The sequence below is a fragment of the Eschscholzia californica genome, unplaced genomic scaffold (assembly GCF_041429995.1).
Source record: "Eschscholzia californica isolate CP2 unplaced genomic scaffold, dmEscCali1.0.p SCAF_2, whole genome shotgun sequence".
Classification (NCBI taxonomy): Eukaryota; Viridiplantae; Streptophyta; class Magnoliopsida; order Ranunculales; family Papaveraceae; genus Eschscholzia; species Eschscholzia californica.
Genome location: NW_028238309.1, coordinates 24,484,265 through 24,501,143, shown reverse-complemented (window position 1 = coordinate 24,501,143; position 16,879 = coordinate 24,484,265). Strand labels below are relative to the sequence as shown.

Here is a 16,879-nt window from a genome sequence, read left to right as displayed (position 1 = left end):
GAGGTTTTGTGTCGTTCGCCATGATAGAGAAAGACTGTCTGTCTCTCTCTAGATTTCTTACCTCTCTATCTCTCCTGTTTCTAATGAAATTATAGGATCAAGAAATCTAAAACTTTTATTGGTTGCCCGACTGACCAAGTGTTGCACCAATTTCAGTTGACTATGAAATAGCAGGGATGTACACCTATTATGTAAAGAAGGCTAAAATGAATGGAAGTTGACTGATAGAAATATGTAAAAGGGGTCCAAAATGGAACCTGAACATCTTCGGGGGCATTTTGATGAGATGGTCATATTTTGGGGGCCGTTTTGGTCAGATGGTCATATTTAGGGGGTCAAAATATGCGAAGTCTCTCATTTCTTCTGCATTGATCTTTCTCCCTCTCATTCTAGTTCATGTTACTGCCCTCCTCAATCGACATCAGCAAGGAGGATCGAAAGCAACTAATTCTAGGGTTTTCTCAAGGATTTGCAACTAGGGTTTTCTTCACTTTCTCTCTCAAGGATTCGGTTGGTTTGGTTCTAACCACAGCAAGGAGCCGAGCAACTAGGGTTTTCTCACATTTCTCTCTCAAGGATTTGGTTGGTTGAACTTTCGATTTTCGAGTACTCCAACGTTGGGGATACTCAGATTTCAGGTGAGTACTTATACTTTATTTGATTTTAACCACTTCCATGTGTAATTTTTTAAAAAATCTAAATGTTCTGACTCATAGAGATTATTGATCCTTATTCCTCAGGTTTTAGATATAATTTTGCTTTCCCTTTTTTAGAAATTCATCTAAGAAATTGATGATTCTCTTTGAGGACTGTAGAGATCGTTTAGGTTGTTGGCTTGTATCCCAACTGTTTGATGAAATTTCTCATTTTAGATGTTTGTGTTCAGACCACTTGAAGGTTAAAAATTGCTAATTTAAGACTTCAATCGATTGATGATTATGAATTATGAACTATGATTCCTTTCTTACAAGTTATGAATCTTAAATAACTTCAAATTTTGTTAATTCGTCGAATGTTAGTTTGTCGATTGATTGATGGTTATGATTTATGAATAGAATTGTGATTCTTACTTAAGAATGTATTGTTATCACTAGAAATTACATTTAAATAACACTTTTACGTATATTACATGCATCATAGGTAGAAGCCTACTTACACTGACTTTTCGTTTAATATTTTGGCTAGAGTGAAGTTAAAGCTTAGCCTCATCTTAGTTGAAATTCTGGATCTTCTCCTGGTTAGATAAATTCTCATTTTGTCGAGTATTTAAATTTGACGTTTTGGTTTGATTGATAGTTATTTTTTTTGTTAACTTTGCTCTTAGGTGTTTGTGGAAATGTCCAAGTGATATAGTGCATATAGCAATTGTATTCGAATGCTACACTAAACTTATTAAACTTTGATAAAGTTATCATTTTCTATGCTAGATAGGTTCTTCATATTGTTTTCAGGAAATTCGTCTTCAAGTGAATTAAACATCAACCTTATCCAAAAATTATCACTAAACTAGGTAATTGCTTTAGGAATTTAGTTACTAATAATGGAATAAAGTACCTGAATCAATCAACCACTAGGTTAATCAATGTTCTAAAATAAGTTTTGGGCTAGCTAACCAAACGATGGTCATAGTTTCTAGAAAGAAAACATGGTCTAAAATGTAAACAACTACTTCTGGGGTAGATAGGTAATATTAAGCTCCTATTTTTTTGGTTTAGATCGGCTAAAAAATTACTATTTGCGGTGCAAATTTCAACTTCAATTTGGATAGAAAGTAAATAAATTAGTGGCGTAAATGTTACTTAAAATTGCATCTACCAACGGAAGGGGGGAGCTAAAAATTCTGTTCAGAAAATGTAAATAAGCATGTAAAATTATGTTGCGGATGTCTGATAAACTTCATGCTCATTTTGCAGAGTATATTATGGCAATGATGCGGCGTTTATCAACAAAGTTTCCACGGACTCTTATGGCCTTGATGGATACTCATGTCCACCAGCCTTCATCCCAAACCTACTCTCTGCGAACTATTGTCCATAGTGTACAAGCTCAACAATATCAAAAGCAAGCAATTCCAGGTGATTTGTCGAAATGGGGTTCACTTGGTTTCTTTAGAAACTCAAGCTTTGCTACTGGGTTCTCACCCCTGCAAGTAAAACCACTAGATTCAATTATTGACATTGAGAGAGCGAAAAACTTCTCGCCCGAGGACCTTGCCTCCATCTGGGATGATGTAATTCTTGAAACCTTTTGTAACTTTTTTGCATATACTTGTTTATTTCTTGACTTATATGTTCTTAATATTTGAATGGGTTATTCGATCTGTTTGTGCATATATTCTTTAAATTTTTTAGACACATTTGTGTTATAGAGTGACAGTTATAAATGTCTAAGTCATTTCCGCTGTTTTTCTCTATCAGTATCACTTGGGTAGAGGACACATTGGAGCAACCATGAAATCCAATTTGTATCATCTTATGGAGCAAAGAGCAATTCCATGGTAACCTGTCTTATGTTCTACTGTGTTTTCCGTTTTAATATATGTTCTTTCTTACCTTTATTATCCCGTATATCTTGTGCTAGCCGGCATTTTGTCATTCCGTTGTGGAGAGGAAGTGGTTATATGACCATGTTTGTTCAAGGTTCGATTTCAAACTGCTAAACTCTACCATCTTGCTTTAAATTTACTTGCTAGTAGATATACTTAATAGAACATCTAAATCTGCTAGTTCTCGTGAATATTCCTGAGTCCTAAAAAAGCCTTTTTCTTCCTAAGTTCTACCTCGTTTTTTATCTGTAATAGTTAAACTATAGGTAACATAAGGCAGCCATTTTGTCCTCCAAAAGAATGAATGCCTTCTCATTCCTGAGATTTTTCGACATACTTGCTCCAGGTTTTCATTACTGACTCCGTTGTTTAGATTTTTTGGAAGCCTCAACTTCATGATCCTATTGCTCCTTAGTTGTGGGTGGACAGTAATTGGAGTCAGCGACTCTCCTAATGTTATCATTTCTGGGATCCATGGAGAATAGGTTCCTGTTGGTCTTTGCAAACATTTGATGCATTATCTATCTTCAACCCTTTGAGAAAAACACGACAAAAAGAAGAAAACAGATCCATGGAAAGACCCCTATCATCTCCAGCCTATACCTATAGGAACTAGAAGATCACCCAATGACGCTGTATTCATCCAGGGGTCGTAGCCTAGCCATAGAACCCTATAACTTTGTTACATAAGGGAAAAGAAAGCATTAATGTTTATCTTACTTTATTTTTCGCTTATATGACGAGAGATGAATTTCAGTGCAGATGCCACATATACTTTTTACTGGACTTGAGGATTATAAGGCAAGAGGAACTCAGGCAGCTCCATACTTCACTGCAACTTATTACACTGAATTTGCAGAAACCAAAGATACAGTGCTTATTCGTGGGGATATAGTCTTCACTAGCAAGCTCACTGACTCGGAAGCGCAATGGCTTTTGGAGACAACTCAATCTTTCTATCTGAACGATGTCAGGTATAGACTGGTTGAACGTTTTAACAAACAGACCCACGAGTTCGAGTTCAAAGATGTATTGCAAGCTTTGGAAATGCCGATGGGGTGATCTTTGATAATGGTAATAATTGGTTTATGGGTCTCCCTTGAACGAATTTTAATGGCAGTTTTGCTTAGAAAATAAGGTAATACTATTGATTATTGAGTTTTTTCAGGGAATATTATCCAATTTTAAATACCCATTAAAGAGCAAGAATCAAAGGTCACATTAAATACTGATGCAATTTCAGTACTCAAATTCTTAACCCTAGATGTGGAAAACTTTGTCTCGATGCCCTTTTCTTTTCAGCATCTACTAGGATATATGCCCCTTACTGAAATGTGGTCAATTTTTCTTAGGGGAGTAGGAAACTTATGGCCACTTCCCCACAGAGTATATATTTGAGTTTTTTAAGCTTAATGTAAACTAAGAGCTCTAGTTTATAAAAATGATAATAATTAAGTTACCTCCTAATTTTAAATTTTGTCTGTTAGTTGTTAAAACAAACTGAGGAGACTCGTCTTTCGCACTTTATTTTCTGACCAGTATTTTGTATAAATCTCCTATAATTCTAGTTTGTTTGGCCGCATTTTTAGTGATTATTTAATATAATGTGCTGTAACATCTAAATAACCCCATTTGTTGCAAGCCTTCACCTATTCGAAAGAAAAGTAGTTTCTCCTTTTTCATCATATCATTTCTAGAGGTGTGTCTACTAATTCTGAGTTATAGGAGTTGAAGTTTAATCCAACACTAAATTGCAAAAGTTGTTCGTTTGACGCTATAACTAAAGCTAATTGTTTCTTCATTTTGCGATTATTGTAAATAATGATTGAACACTACTATGTAAGAACACCTTGGTGCAAAGGCTTACAAATCTCTGAATGTCCAACTCGTGCGAGCTTTCTGTCAGTCTAGGCCAGACTAGTCCACCGGGTTCAAGTGGAAGCCTAGCCCAGACCCGTAATCCATTCGGGTTGGGCCTCTCGGTCTTGGGTTGGCTCAGATCAATAAGCAACGCTAGGGTGAAGTATCTTAACTCAAATATCTTCATGACCATGTTTTTAAAGCATGTCCATCAAATAGGAAAAGAGCCGTTAAGATCCTTTTCTCCACATCTTCTTGTGATTTTGGCTATTCTTCTCCAGACAATGGGAATTAGAAGAAAATTGGAAAACAATCAAAGAAACAACCACCCAAGTGCTACACCACTTGGACTCATGTCTTACTTAAGACATGTACTTGTAAAATTTGGGTATATTCAAATTTATTCTACAATTTGTGATTAACTGAAAATTTTAGCTCTTATATTCATCTAGAATTTCATCTTTCTATTCTCTCTACTGACTTGAAACTAATCGTCCACGACGACCAGACGGCTGATGACCCGATTAGTAGTGCCACCAAAAAAAAAGAAAATCTCCTCCTTTCTTCTTCTTCCACCACCATAGCTTGACCAACACCATAGTCCAATTGACTTCTGTTCCAGTTTAGAGAGAGAAAGAGAAGAGATGAGACAAGATGAAAGTGGTAATGGTGGTGTTCGTGCTGCGTTGGTGGAAGAACAAAAGATTTTTTTGCGAAACTAGTTACCTACCATTGCATGTCCCATCATCGTTGTCCTTTCTGATATGTAGAGATAGAAAATAGGGAGACGAAGTTACTTTACATATCAAGGGCAACAAAGAAAAAAAATAATATGACCAAACATAATGGTTAACTTTGCGAGTCAAATTGGAATGTTGAACAAAACAAGTAGAACAAATTTTCCTGTTGATCACAAATTAAATTGGGTCCAAATTGAAATTGCCCTTTTATCACAAATCAGAATCTGTTACAATAAAGGAGTGCCTATAGGGGCCCAAAAATTACTCTTTGATGCCGAAGTGGTACTCTTTGATGGCTTCCTGCACCCCCCACAGACTGGAGCAGTATGAGGGCAAGCAACTGAGCCTAATCCACACTAGACAAACAACACAGACTCAAGCTAGTCCAATTGTCACGGCCTTTTTGTCCCGTTAGATCGACCCGACATATTATGCTCAAAACACACGGGCCGATAGTGCGGAATATCAAATACTAACGTGCCGTGCGGCGTCATGTACTCCCTCCTAGTATACAACCAGCCTTCCCGAACATATTCGGAGCATCTCGACTATCAAGTCATCTTGGTTCCCAACTAATATCGTGGCATGACACCATCGTGTCCCAACATACGAGCATAGCTCGAGCCGTCCCGTATAACGCTTCCTTGAGTCATAGACTCTCGCCCACTATAAAGGATACCAACATATGTGCGGAGCACACCAAGCCGCATATGCGGAACTTTCCATCTAGTCTCAAGCATCTGACACCTTACATCTCGACTTACCATCCGGACATTGGGCATAGGAGCATCCATCTCTAATAAGCTTTCACATGCCCAACATAGCACATCAAGGTTTGGCCCCTAGAATAGCTCAATCCTCCTTATGGAATATGCTAGCACGACGCACGCCTTGCCATGACATGAGAACATGTAACATGACTTCTGAAGGAACCCGCAGTAACCTATCTCCAGGTACTGTCCCGAGCCATCTCCTATGACAAGGGAACCCGTGCAATATGCTTCTTCAACATACGCTAGGCCGGCCTCATGGGTTGCGCCATGAGGATGCTCACTTTCGTGCATACCATGCTAAGATGGTCGAGCTCCAATCTACGAGGTCTTGGCATATGCTGGATGCATATGAGGAAGGGAGACCACCCCCTCCTATAGTAGCAAAGTTCTTGTTTAGCCTATTTCCACAAGGAAACATCAATCTTTCAACCAAGCATACTCACTCTTGGCAAGGCTTGAATGCACCTCCGTGCATGGCCCAACGACCTCGTCTTTGGCCCTCCGGCCTATGTGCTCGTGCGTGCCTTCCTAGCACTCGTCACGCCATATGCATGCTCAAGAATATGAACGTGACATACTCCCCCACTTGTAATGTCGACATCCTCGTCGACTAAGTTTGGAGTACTTCAATCTTCTGCCTCAATTCCGATGCTACCACTGCACCTTCATGTCTTCGGCATAGCACCTCCGTGCAAACTCACAACTACGCAGTCTCGTCGCGCAGTTACCCCCTCAGGGTTAACTCAATCCTCTGCAATGCATCCTCCGATGCGTTAGGATAATGGTCTTCTCTACCATTCATCCATGCTCAATGTTGCCCTCTGGCCTCAAATGTCGGCTCCCCCTCTTGTTCGCCTCTCTGTTGCAGCCTTTGCCGCTCCTCGAACTCAGGTACCTCACCTCCTCGGCTTCACCTCAAGTTGGCATCTCGATTGTCACCTTTCACCTCTGCTTTCGTGACCAATCTTGTCATGCGTACCGCAATAAACTGCGACACAACTCATCACTTCGGTACCTCGACATCCACTGTCTTCACCCCGAGTTAGCATCTCGACGCCACCGCGTCTTGCCATATGCTCGCAATGTTGCCATCGCAAAACAACTCGTATTCAATGTCACTCACCTCTGGATCAGACTCTTTGTACCCATATACTTCACGTTCTGACTCTTTGGTTTGCTTGTTGAGACTATCGTTTCGCTCTGGCTTCTCATAACAAGTGCACTCTAGTACCTAAGCATATATTACTTGTACCCTTGAGTGTATACCACTTAAACTCTTCGCAATGTCGCCCATTCTCTTGACGACCCTTGCCTCGGTTGTGCCTCTGCACCTGCACCTCAGTGCAACTCAAACAAGCCTTTGCTTGTGCGCCTTCGCGCTTGCGCCTCGTGCGCTCGGCATCATCCGTGCCATCCCTTCCTTGGGAAATTATCGTATTGCCTTCGATATCCACTGAAACAAGCACGGTAGCTTCTCTCCGCGAGAACTACATGGTACTAAACCATCCACCACTGGCATACTCTTGGGAACGTCCTCTTGACTACATCCAGACACACACTTGCCATTTAATCATTGGCGGTGCTCCTTAACCCGAGCATCTTGGTAGGCTCGTGTCCCTCTTGAACATATCCGAACGTACCACCGCATAAGTTCCAACGCATCTCATGCAGCACCATACGACTTACAACTCAACTGCAAACTCGACGTTGTCATATATCTCTGACGGTACGAACTTGGTTCCAACTATCCCCAGAATTGGATGATGCTTAATGTCACCACGACACACCATCCTGAAATCCCATAACGTGAGCTGACTCTTCTCAGTCACCACGTACTCGCTGCACACTGTAGGCTTGAACTCGGTTCCAACTTACCTCTAATGCATAACTTAAACATGGGCCGATCCACTTCAGATACAACGACCCTCATATTACTTGACAGCTTGAACTCGGTTCCAACTACCATCAGTTCTATACTTGGTCTTGTGAATCTGTCTCCAGAGCTTCACACCAATATGACCATAAGCTTCAATGTTGGTTTCGGCTTATAGCACTCATGCGACATACCAAACACGACCGTGCTAGCATATCCATGTCTCATCTCGAGGAGTTCATTCTCTTTGGAACTCAAATGCGCTTACAATACACCGTGCCGAACTCTATCGTGCACCATACCACATAAGCACAACTTGATCTAGCACCAACTTGCTCAACGATGTACTCTGTCCATCTATCTTACTCTCGACCCCTGTCTTCTGTAAGTAGCTTGAACTCACAACATCACAAGTCACTCGATGCTACCTTCGACTTAAGCATCAGAGAGTATACTTCGAACCTTGTCGTCATACCCTGCTTTAACACTCAAGTATCACCTGGATCAACATAGCTCCACTCGTGGATGCCAATCCAACAAGGTTCCTCATACTAGCTTCACACGAGCTCCCAGCCTGACTCTACTTGCTATCTTGGTAAGCTTCTATACCAAGCATGTTGTCCACTTCAAGGACTCAACATATCATGATGCCAAACATAGTTGTCATACTGAACTCTGTACCCCAAAGCTTGCATACGACAACCGATGCCTATCCTGGCTCCATTCTAGCACATGTCCTTCCTCTCAAGGACTCCAACATATGATGTACTCAATGCGCACCAAATCGTACTGAGCATTACTGCACTAAGCTCGCACACGACTCACCGTGTCATTCTCGGTTCATCTCATCTCTGCACTTTTCCTTACCTCTAAAGGACTCAAGCATATATGGTACCTTCTTGTGCACCAAGTCACACTAAACCCTTGCCACTGAGCTTGCACATGACTTCTTGTGCCAATCCGGTTCCATCTCATATCTTGCGTATTTCCTTCATCTCAAAGGAACATAGACCCAAAGATAGCTACCTCCGTAGCTTCCGTGCACACGGCCTATTCCTTCCATCGGAACTCTCGTCGCCTTATGCACCATGCATCCCTTGACAAAGGCCCCATCTTGCACAATAGCTTCAGAGACCATACCATCTTGAATGCATCTCACTCTGAAAGCCTTCTCTTGGAATCATGCTCTCAACGTAGCTCTTCATACACACTCCAGTATATCACATACCATAGTGGGAGAATCACTAAGCTCTTCGTCAATTCTTCGAGCATAGATACCAACCATCATGGGATCGGAGAACCATCCCTTTGGACCTGCCATCCAGGCTCTAGAAGTATGTTTCCAAACATACCACATGTTCTTAGGCATATCTTTTTGCTTGTCCAATCAAGCTCCAAAACACATCCATTTGCCACTATCACTAGGCTCTTGAAACATATCTCGTAGCTATCAAGCTCTAAGTCCATCCATCACTAGGACCAGAGCAACATACTTGTTTGCCTATCACATAGGCTACGATACTAATTGTTAAATGGGTATCAGAATGTAATACATTTTTAGCATGTACATATTCATCGTGTTGCTCAGGCTCTGATATCCATTTCTCATATGGGATCAGCGCACAATACTCTATAGCCTGATATCCAGGCTCTGATACCAATTGTGAAATGGGTATCAGAGCGCCATACTCTAGCCTGATACCAATTGTCACGGCCTTTTTGTCCCGTTAGGTCGACCCGGCATATTATGCTCAAAACACACGGGCCGATAGTGCGGAATATCAAATCCTAACGTGCCGTGTGGCGTCATGTACTCCCTCCTAATACAGAACCAGCCTTCCCGAACATATTCGGAGCATCTTGACTATCAAGTCAACTTGGTTCCCAACCAATATCGTGGCATGACACCATCGTGTCCCAACATACGAGCATTGCTCGAGCCGTCCCGTATAACGCTTCCTTGAGTCATAGACTCTCACCCACTATAAAGGATACCAACATATGTGCGGAGCACACCAAGCCGCATATGCGGATCTTGCCATCTAGTCTCAAGCATCCGACACCTTACATCTCGGCTTACCATCCGGACATTGGGCATAGGAGCATCCATCTCTAATAAGCTTCCACATGCCCAACATAGCACATCAAGGTTTGGCCCCTTGAATAGCTCAATCCTCCTTATGGAATATGGTAGCACGACGCACGCCTCGTCATGACATGAGAACATGTAACATGACTTCCAAAGGAACCCGCAGTAACCTATCTCCAGGTACTGTCCTGAGCCATCTCCTATGACAAGGGAACCCGTGCAATATGCTTCTTCAACATACTCTAGGCCGGCCTCATGGGTTGTGCCATGAGGATGCTCACTTTCGTGCATACTATGCTAAGATGGGCGAGCTCCCATCCACACGAGGTCTTGGCATATGCTACCCCCTCCTATAGTAGCAAAGTTCTTGTTTAGCCTATTTCCACAAGGAAACATCAATCTTTCAACCAAGCATACTCGCTCTTGGCAAGGCTTGAATGCACCTCCGTGCTTGGCTCAAGAAGCTTCTGCCCCCAACGACCTCGTCTTTGGCCCTCCGACCTATATGCTCGTGCGTGCCTTCCTAGCACTCGTCACGCCATATGCATGCTCAAGAATATGGACGTGACAGAAGGCCTTCAGACTGCCCCAGTCCTTGGGCTGAAGTGGCTTAATTTGAAGCCAACGGAAAGAGCCAAGAGAGATGGTCTAAGAGGAAAAGGACGGAGTGCCTCTCCAACGCCTTACAATAATACTTGTTTCAAAATGCCAGGCCTTACAATAATATTTTGACCAGTATCAGCTCTGTTTGCCCCATATTGGAAATCTAGGTGACTACCACAGCTATCATGTACCAATTTGTATATTATTACAAAGGAACAAAGACTACTTGATTTTTGAAATCTCTATCAAAATTTGTTGCTCTGTTTGTAGAGCGAATTTAGGCAATGTTTAAAACATACACAAATAACAAAGGGTAAAAGAGAACAAAAAATTACTTATAACAGGAAATTTAGTCGTAACAAGAAGTGTTTAGTTCTGGACTTCGTCCTCATCCGGGCCTGAAGTTCTTCGACATCTCCTCGTAGTATTTCCTTTGCTGCTTTCGGGAAAAAGAAAAAATTTAAGAGTTAAACCAAAGGAAAAAAGAAGACTATGAAATCCTAGTATGTAGAAATCATTGAGAAAGAATTAGAATTCAAATAGGATAGGTAGGGTTTGACTTTACTTTCTCCGAAACAGACGGCGAGATCTTCTCAACTGCTTTGTCAAAGTGTGTTTCTTTGATCATCCATCTCTTCATTTCGAAACTACCCTCACCTGACATTCGTTTCTCATCCAGGGCAGCCATGGCAGCTTCATTCATCTGTAACATTATAGAAATCCCAAGTAACAACCCATTAGGTGAATAGTCTCTGAAGCTAAATGTGAAGCTCAAATTTATAATTTAAGATCATTATATCATACCACTGCGGCAAGATCAGCACCACTTAAATTGTTATACACATCTTTTCGCCCAATAGCGATTAAATCCACATCATCAGAGATTGGTTTATTTCTTGCAAGAGCTTTTAGAATCAAACCACGTTCATCTGGACCAGGTAGCGGAACGTATAGGTGTTTCCCAAGTCGACCAGGCCGTAGGAGAGCAGTGTCCATTGATGTGGGTCTGCCATATGTCAATAATTATCTTAGTTAGATTTGAGGTACCTAACATCACATACAGGACAAAGAATCTCTTTATTGAAATGTTTCCTGTTCTTTTTTATCTAAAGAGAGAGATGCAAACCTATTAGTAGCACCAATGACAAATACACCCCGACGCCGATCAGCCCCATCTAACTCTATGAGTAGCTGAAATTCCAACCAATATCCAGTTTCAGAAACAATGTTGTATGAAATCCGTTTTCGGAGTCACTTAAAAATGAAACCAAGTAAAAGAAGGAAGAAGATTAGATTAAGAAACTACAAATGTATTTAACCTGGTTTAAAAGCCTCTCAACAACCCAGCCCCCTTCTTTTCCACGGGTAGTTGTCAAAGCATCCACCTGGAACGAAGCAATTTTCAAATGTTAGAACCCATAAACAAACAAAAATTGTTTGCAAATATCATTTCATGCTCAATTGCAGATTAGAAGTCCAGGAGGCACCTCATCGAAGAATAGAATGCAGGGGGAACATGTACGTGCACGACTAAAGATTGTCCGAACTGCTAACTCACTTTCTCCAACATACTTGTTCAACAGTTCAGGACCCTACAGAACAAGCATAATGTGTGTTGATCTCAAACCACTAATTACGACAGAACATGATGAAACTAAAGGAAAAGTATGTGTGTAAATATATATATAATGGGAGAGAGAGAGAGAGAGAGAGAGAACCTTAATGTGTATGAAATTTGCTCCTGCCTCATTCGCTATAGCCTTGGCAATCAGTGTTTTACCACAACCAGGAGGTCCATAAAGCAAGAATCCTTGTTCCAAATCCACACCAAATTCCTGGAGAACAAAGCAGAGAAAGAAAATCATAAATTTAAACATAGTTTCACGACGCAGATTTTATATCCCATCATAAGGTGTAGGAAGAATTGTGAATTTATAATTTCCTCTTTTAGTATTAATTCAAGCTGTTCAAGAAAAGATAAATCATAATCTCCGGTTGGCAAACTAAGGGACAATATAGATTTGAGTTAAGTCAGTACTAAAGGCGATCTAAATTCTAACGTAAGGCAATAAAACCAAACCATCATGTTAAAGTTGATAAAAGGCCACAGTCAAAGACCACAACTACAGTCCAGAGGTTCCAGTTCAATATTGTAATAGCCACATATGGGGTAATCGGTGATATTTTATTTGTTTTTAGTAATGTTTCGCTGTTCCTTTCAAATCAAATTATACTTTTGGAACCATATCTTTTATAACAAACAGATGTTAAAATGGTTTAGCACCAAAAGAACTAAAACTTGACCATATCTAGAAACAGTTACCTCATATTCCTCTGGATCTTTTATTCGGCTAACAATATAACGTTCAAATTCACTCCTCAGGAAATCAAGGCCTCCAACATCTTCCCACTTAACATTAGGAATTGCTGAAAATCCTTCTCTTCTTGATGATGGTTGAACCATCTTAATTGCTTCCTGAAGATTTACACAAAACAAAATAAACAAAAGTATATCAGCATCATCATCTTCATACTTCCAAGGAAACTAAGAACTACAATACAAAATCTATTTACATATAGAGATGCACGATTGGTAATTACCCACTAGATGTAATTTTGAATGATAGATTTTGTTATTTGTAATTTGTTAGAGGGTTAGATAGATTATGTCATTTGTCAATTCATTTTGGATATCATGCAGTATCGGACAAAGAAGGAAACAACAACATAAATGAATAAGGTCAAAGGTAGTTGTGAGTAACACATGGGAAAGTTGCATACTAATTTTCCCTCGAGATTTATATTTACATGACTGTCTCAGTTTCAGCATACCTCAAAATCAGTCATGCGAATGCTAAGCCCTTCAATTTCCTCGGGTTCCCAAGGTTGCTTCCACCAGTCTGGGTTGGAGGCTCCACTGCTTGATTTCCTGCCATCAATTATCCTTTTCATTGCAAGGTTACCAGCTTTGTTAACCAATGCTGCCAAGTCGGCTCCAACAAAGCCTGGTGTTGATCTAGCTATATTTGCAAGATCAAGAGCACAATCCTTCTCAAGTGTAAGGCCACATGCAAGAACAGAAAGGATTTCAGCTCGTCCCTTTTCATCAGGAACACCTAAAGTAATTTCTCTGTCAAACCGCCCTGGCCTCCGTAGTGCAGGGTCTACAGCATCAGGCCTGTTTGTGGCTCCAATTACAAGAACATAGCCAGGTTTTTGTTCAGACGTTGGTGTGCCTGAATCTCCATTTGTCGAGCCCGCAACTTGGTAGGACTCGTCCATGCAAGTCAATAATTGTGTGACTATTCGCTTTTCCATCTCTCTTTGTAGATTTTCTCTTTTTGAAGCAATAGCGTCAATCTCATCAATGAATATGATTGACGGAGCTGTTCGGTATGCTTTTGAGAAAAGGTCGCGTATATTCTCTTCAGATGCACCTGAAGTGTGTATCATTTCCCAAGAAAGTTTAAAAACAAAAAAAAAAACCGAAACCCCAGAAAACTGAAGTTAAGAAAATCAATAAATTTTCAAACCAAGGCCTAAATATTGAACAATGTTTAAAGAAATAATTAGGGTGTATGCTCCGAGGCCCCCAAAGATGATTAAAACACTTTATTCGTTGATGCTAAAGCCTCAGTATAACTTGATAGGATGCTGCATTTAACTTCCTTTTCACCATTTAGCTGTAGAATATTGTTTGTTTTTTCTAAATGTTTTTGTGCTTAACATGATTAGGCTATTGAAAGCAAAACAAGGAGCCAAGAAATAGCTAGTGACCTACCAAACTAGAACACACATTACCATAGGTGTATGCAGAGATGGAAAACCTCTTCAGGAATTAATAGACATTAAAGTTCTTTTTTAATATTCACGCAAATGAGACAAAATACATATAAACGCACTAGTTCCACAAGCCATTTGAGTATTGGCATGATTTGCAAACAAGAAAAACATATTTGTTTTTATGTTACACAATGCTAAAGAAGACTAAGATTATAAACCTTTCATCTATTTTATGTTTCCTCAATTTCTAAGATTCTCTACTTGAGTAGATGAAAGAACAATTCCCAAAAATTCTAAGGTTCTATTTCTCACGATTTAATAGTTCTTAGACATGCTTCTCCTAATTCTGGCTTTGTTAAATTTTCCAAGACTCTAAAACACATCGGCAGTGAAAATGAGTCATTTGTTTCGCAGAACAAACTTTAATGATTCTGCAACAGATTCCAGTTGTGTTGGTTTTAGTTATTTCCAACAAATATTAGATTTACAAAAAGAAACCTTTGAAAAAAAGGTGTTAATATATATATATATATATATATATATATGTAATCTTGACGTATAACCAAGGGAAAATCTATGTGAAGACCAACCCGGGCTGTGGCGTGGGTTGGAATTTATAGAGTTGTCAAGAGTATAGGTACATCTGTCAGTGCGGAGCCTTCTGGTTCGACAATTGCCCTGCCCGGGAGAGAGACGTTTTGAAATGAGTCCTACCGTAGACATCCTTCATGCTTTTCGCAACTGATAGGTTCCTGAAGTTTTCTTTATTTTGAGAATTAAAAAAAGTAAGTAACCAAGCACATGGTAGCTTAGTGGTTTCTTTTGTTTCTATATGCCATTTTTGGTAGTTCAACTCTTAGAGCACTTTCTTACTTCTAAATAAAATTGCAAATTGGGGGAATTGAACTTTATGAATCACTCTACAAACACATATGCTTAACCATATGGCTTGCCGAGAATAACCATGACTTCGCAGAAAATTAATGACACAAGAGAGGTGAAAGTATCAGTCTCCTATATTTACAAGTTTGTTTCTTACCACAAATTATAACTAATGTTTTGTTAAGATTTTCTTAACAGACATATTAAACGATTTTTCCGTTCACATTATGACACAAATTTTTAAAACTTTTGTAGCATCTAATTGCAACAGTAGAAGGTATGTCTACCGTATTTGATGAAAATTACTTGGTCAGACAAACAGTTCATGCCCAACTTCTGTGTTTTATAGCGAACCTAACTTCTAAGTTTTTCTTTACTTCTCAAATCTTAGGCATGTCCAATGGTAAAAGATAGGAAATCCTTGGTCAGCCCCTGCGTATAAGTCATAACTCGTCTAATTTTATGGTGCCACTAGTCAATGAAGACACCCCAATTCCATATAAGAACCAAACAAGCATATAGATATAATAGCTAACCAATACACTAAAAAATTCAAAGTTGAACCAAATCCATACCTGAGACACCAGAGACAACTTCAGTTGCAGAAATTTTATAAAATGGAAATCCAGTTTCATTAGCAATGGCATGAGCAAGCTTAGTTTTCCCACATCCAGGTGGTCCATGCAACAAAATCCCAGACAAAGGTTTAACTCCTAACTGCCTTGGCAATGCTGAGTGATAAAGAGGAACAAGCTCCACTAACAAATCATCTAAAACCCCTTTCAATCCTCCAAGATCCTTAAACCTTGGCCCTTCCTTCACTTCACTATTCCCACCACTTTTCAATTCCTTCTGTACAATACTCTTCAAATTCTTCAATTTCCCTTTTCTACTTGGTTCCCCCCTATTCATTTCCATCATTTCAAGCTTCTTTTTTTTGGGGGTATTATCAACTTCCATCTCCATAATCTTTACTTCATCTTCAACCTTTGAATTTTCATTCTTTATATCTTCGTTTTTCGCACCATAATTATGCCTAAGCAATGATTTCATCAAATCAAATTCAGGTTCAACTTTTTCTTCATATATAGCGTCTTCAGAAGTCAAATCCCATTTATCTTCTTCGTCCTCACTATCATCTTCATCTTCATTGTTAGATGAAGAAGATGCTGATGGAATTGAACTATCCTCAAAATCCATTTTACGACGACGAATATGTTCAGTTTCTTTATTAGACAACCGTTCTTCTCTTTCATCAATTTTGTTCTTGAACTTCTTACGAACTGGACCTCGAGAGGAACTGGTATAATCAGAATCTTTGTCTTCATTATCGTCTTCTTCGTAATCATCAGTTCTGATTGAAGATGATGATGGAGTTAGGGTTTTTTTCTGAATGAGTTCTACAGCCCGTTCGACACATTTAGTAAAAGGACCAAGTTTTTGCCGATTATAACCAGGGATATTTTCCCGGAGTTGATCGACGATTTCATCAACTCTGTATTTCTTAAGCTTGAGTGATTCGATTTGACGACGAACTATGAACGGACTTAGGGAAACTGAGGGAGAAAAACCACCTCTACCTCTCTTCTTCATCTCTGCAAATTAGAGAGTGAGAAGATTAGGGTTGAGGGTTTTTGTTTTAGGTTACTCGTACCAGACCAAAAACCGCGTTTGAAATCGGAACAATACTATTATGGACATAAATGGCAATTGGACTACCGATACGGCCAT

The 16,879-nt window shown here is 39.8% G+C and overlaps 2 protein-coding genes across 2 annotated transcripts; one reads left to right on the top strand and one right to left on the bottom strand.

Moving 5' to 3' along the window:
- Positions 1-259: 259 nt before the first annotated feature.
- On the top strand, positions 260-3,771 carry LOC147557079 (ATP synthase F1 complex assembly factor). Its single transcript, XM_086658096.1, has 6 exons — positions 260-638; positions 1,914-2,230; positions 2,418-2,497; positions 2,581-2,639; positions 3,303-3,619; positions 3,714-3,771. The coding sequence occupies exons 2-5, from the start codon at positions 1,922-1,924 to the stop codon at positions 3,605-3,607; spliced, it is 753 nt and encodes a 250-aa protein (XP_086514222.1). The 5' UTR covers positions 260-638; positions 1,914-1,921; the 3' UTR covers positions 3,608-3,619; positions 3,714-3,771.
- A 6,898-nt stretch (positions 3,772-10,669) lies between these two features.
- LOC147557078 (cell division control protein 48 homolog C-like) lies at positions 10,670-16,879 on the bottom strand. The gene is made up of 10 exons (XM_086658100.1): positions 15,724-16,879; positions 13,316-13,920; positions 12,807-12,959; positions 12,202-12,318; positions 11,971-12,075; positions 11,803-11,868; positions 11,610-11,674; positions 11,288-11,489; positions 11,049-11,186; positions 10,670-10,919 (listed from the first exon to the last, which is right to left on the bottom strand). Exons 1-10 carry the CDS (start codon positions 16,739-16,741, stop codon positions 10,872-10,874), a joined length of 2,517 nt encoding a protein of 838 aa, XP_086514226.1. The 5' UTR covers positions 16,742-16,879; the 3' UTR covers positions 10,670-10,871.

What these genes read in the sequence shown, in the direction of transcription:
- LOC147557079 (XM_086658096.1), top strand. Translation starts at nt 1,922, where the DNA reads ATGGCAATGATGCGGCGTTTATCAACAAAGTTTCCACGGACTCTTATG. An exon ending in GAGCAAAGAGCAATTCCATG is followed by an intron (nt 2,498 to 2,580) that starts GTAACCTGTCTT and finishes ATCTTGTGCTAG; the next exon opens with CCGGCATTTTGTCATTCCGT. An exon ending in TATGACCATGTTTGTTCAAG is followed by an intron (nt 2,640 to 3,302) that starts GTTCGATTTCAA and finishes GATGAATTTCAG; the next exon opens with TGCAGATGCCACATATACTT.
- LOC147557078 (XM_086658100.1), bottom strand. Translation starts at nt 16,741, where the DNA reads ATGAAGAAGAGAGGTAGAGGTGGTTTTTCTCCCTCAGTTTCCCTAAGT. An exon ending in GTCATTGGTGCTACTAATAG is followed by an intron (nt 11,490 to 11,609) that starts GTTTGCATCTCT and finishes GACATATGGCAG; the next exon opens with ACCCACATCAATGGACACTG. An exon ending in GTGCTGATCTTGCCGCAGTG is followed by an intron (nt 11,187 to 11,287) that starts GTATGATATAAT and finishes ATAATGTTACAG; the next exon opens with ATGAATGAAGCTGCCATGGC.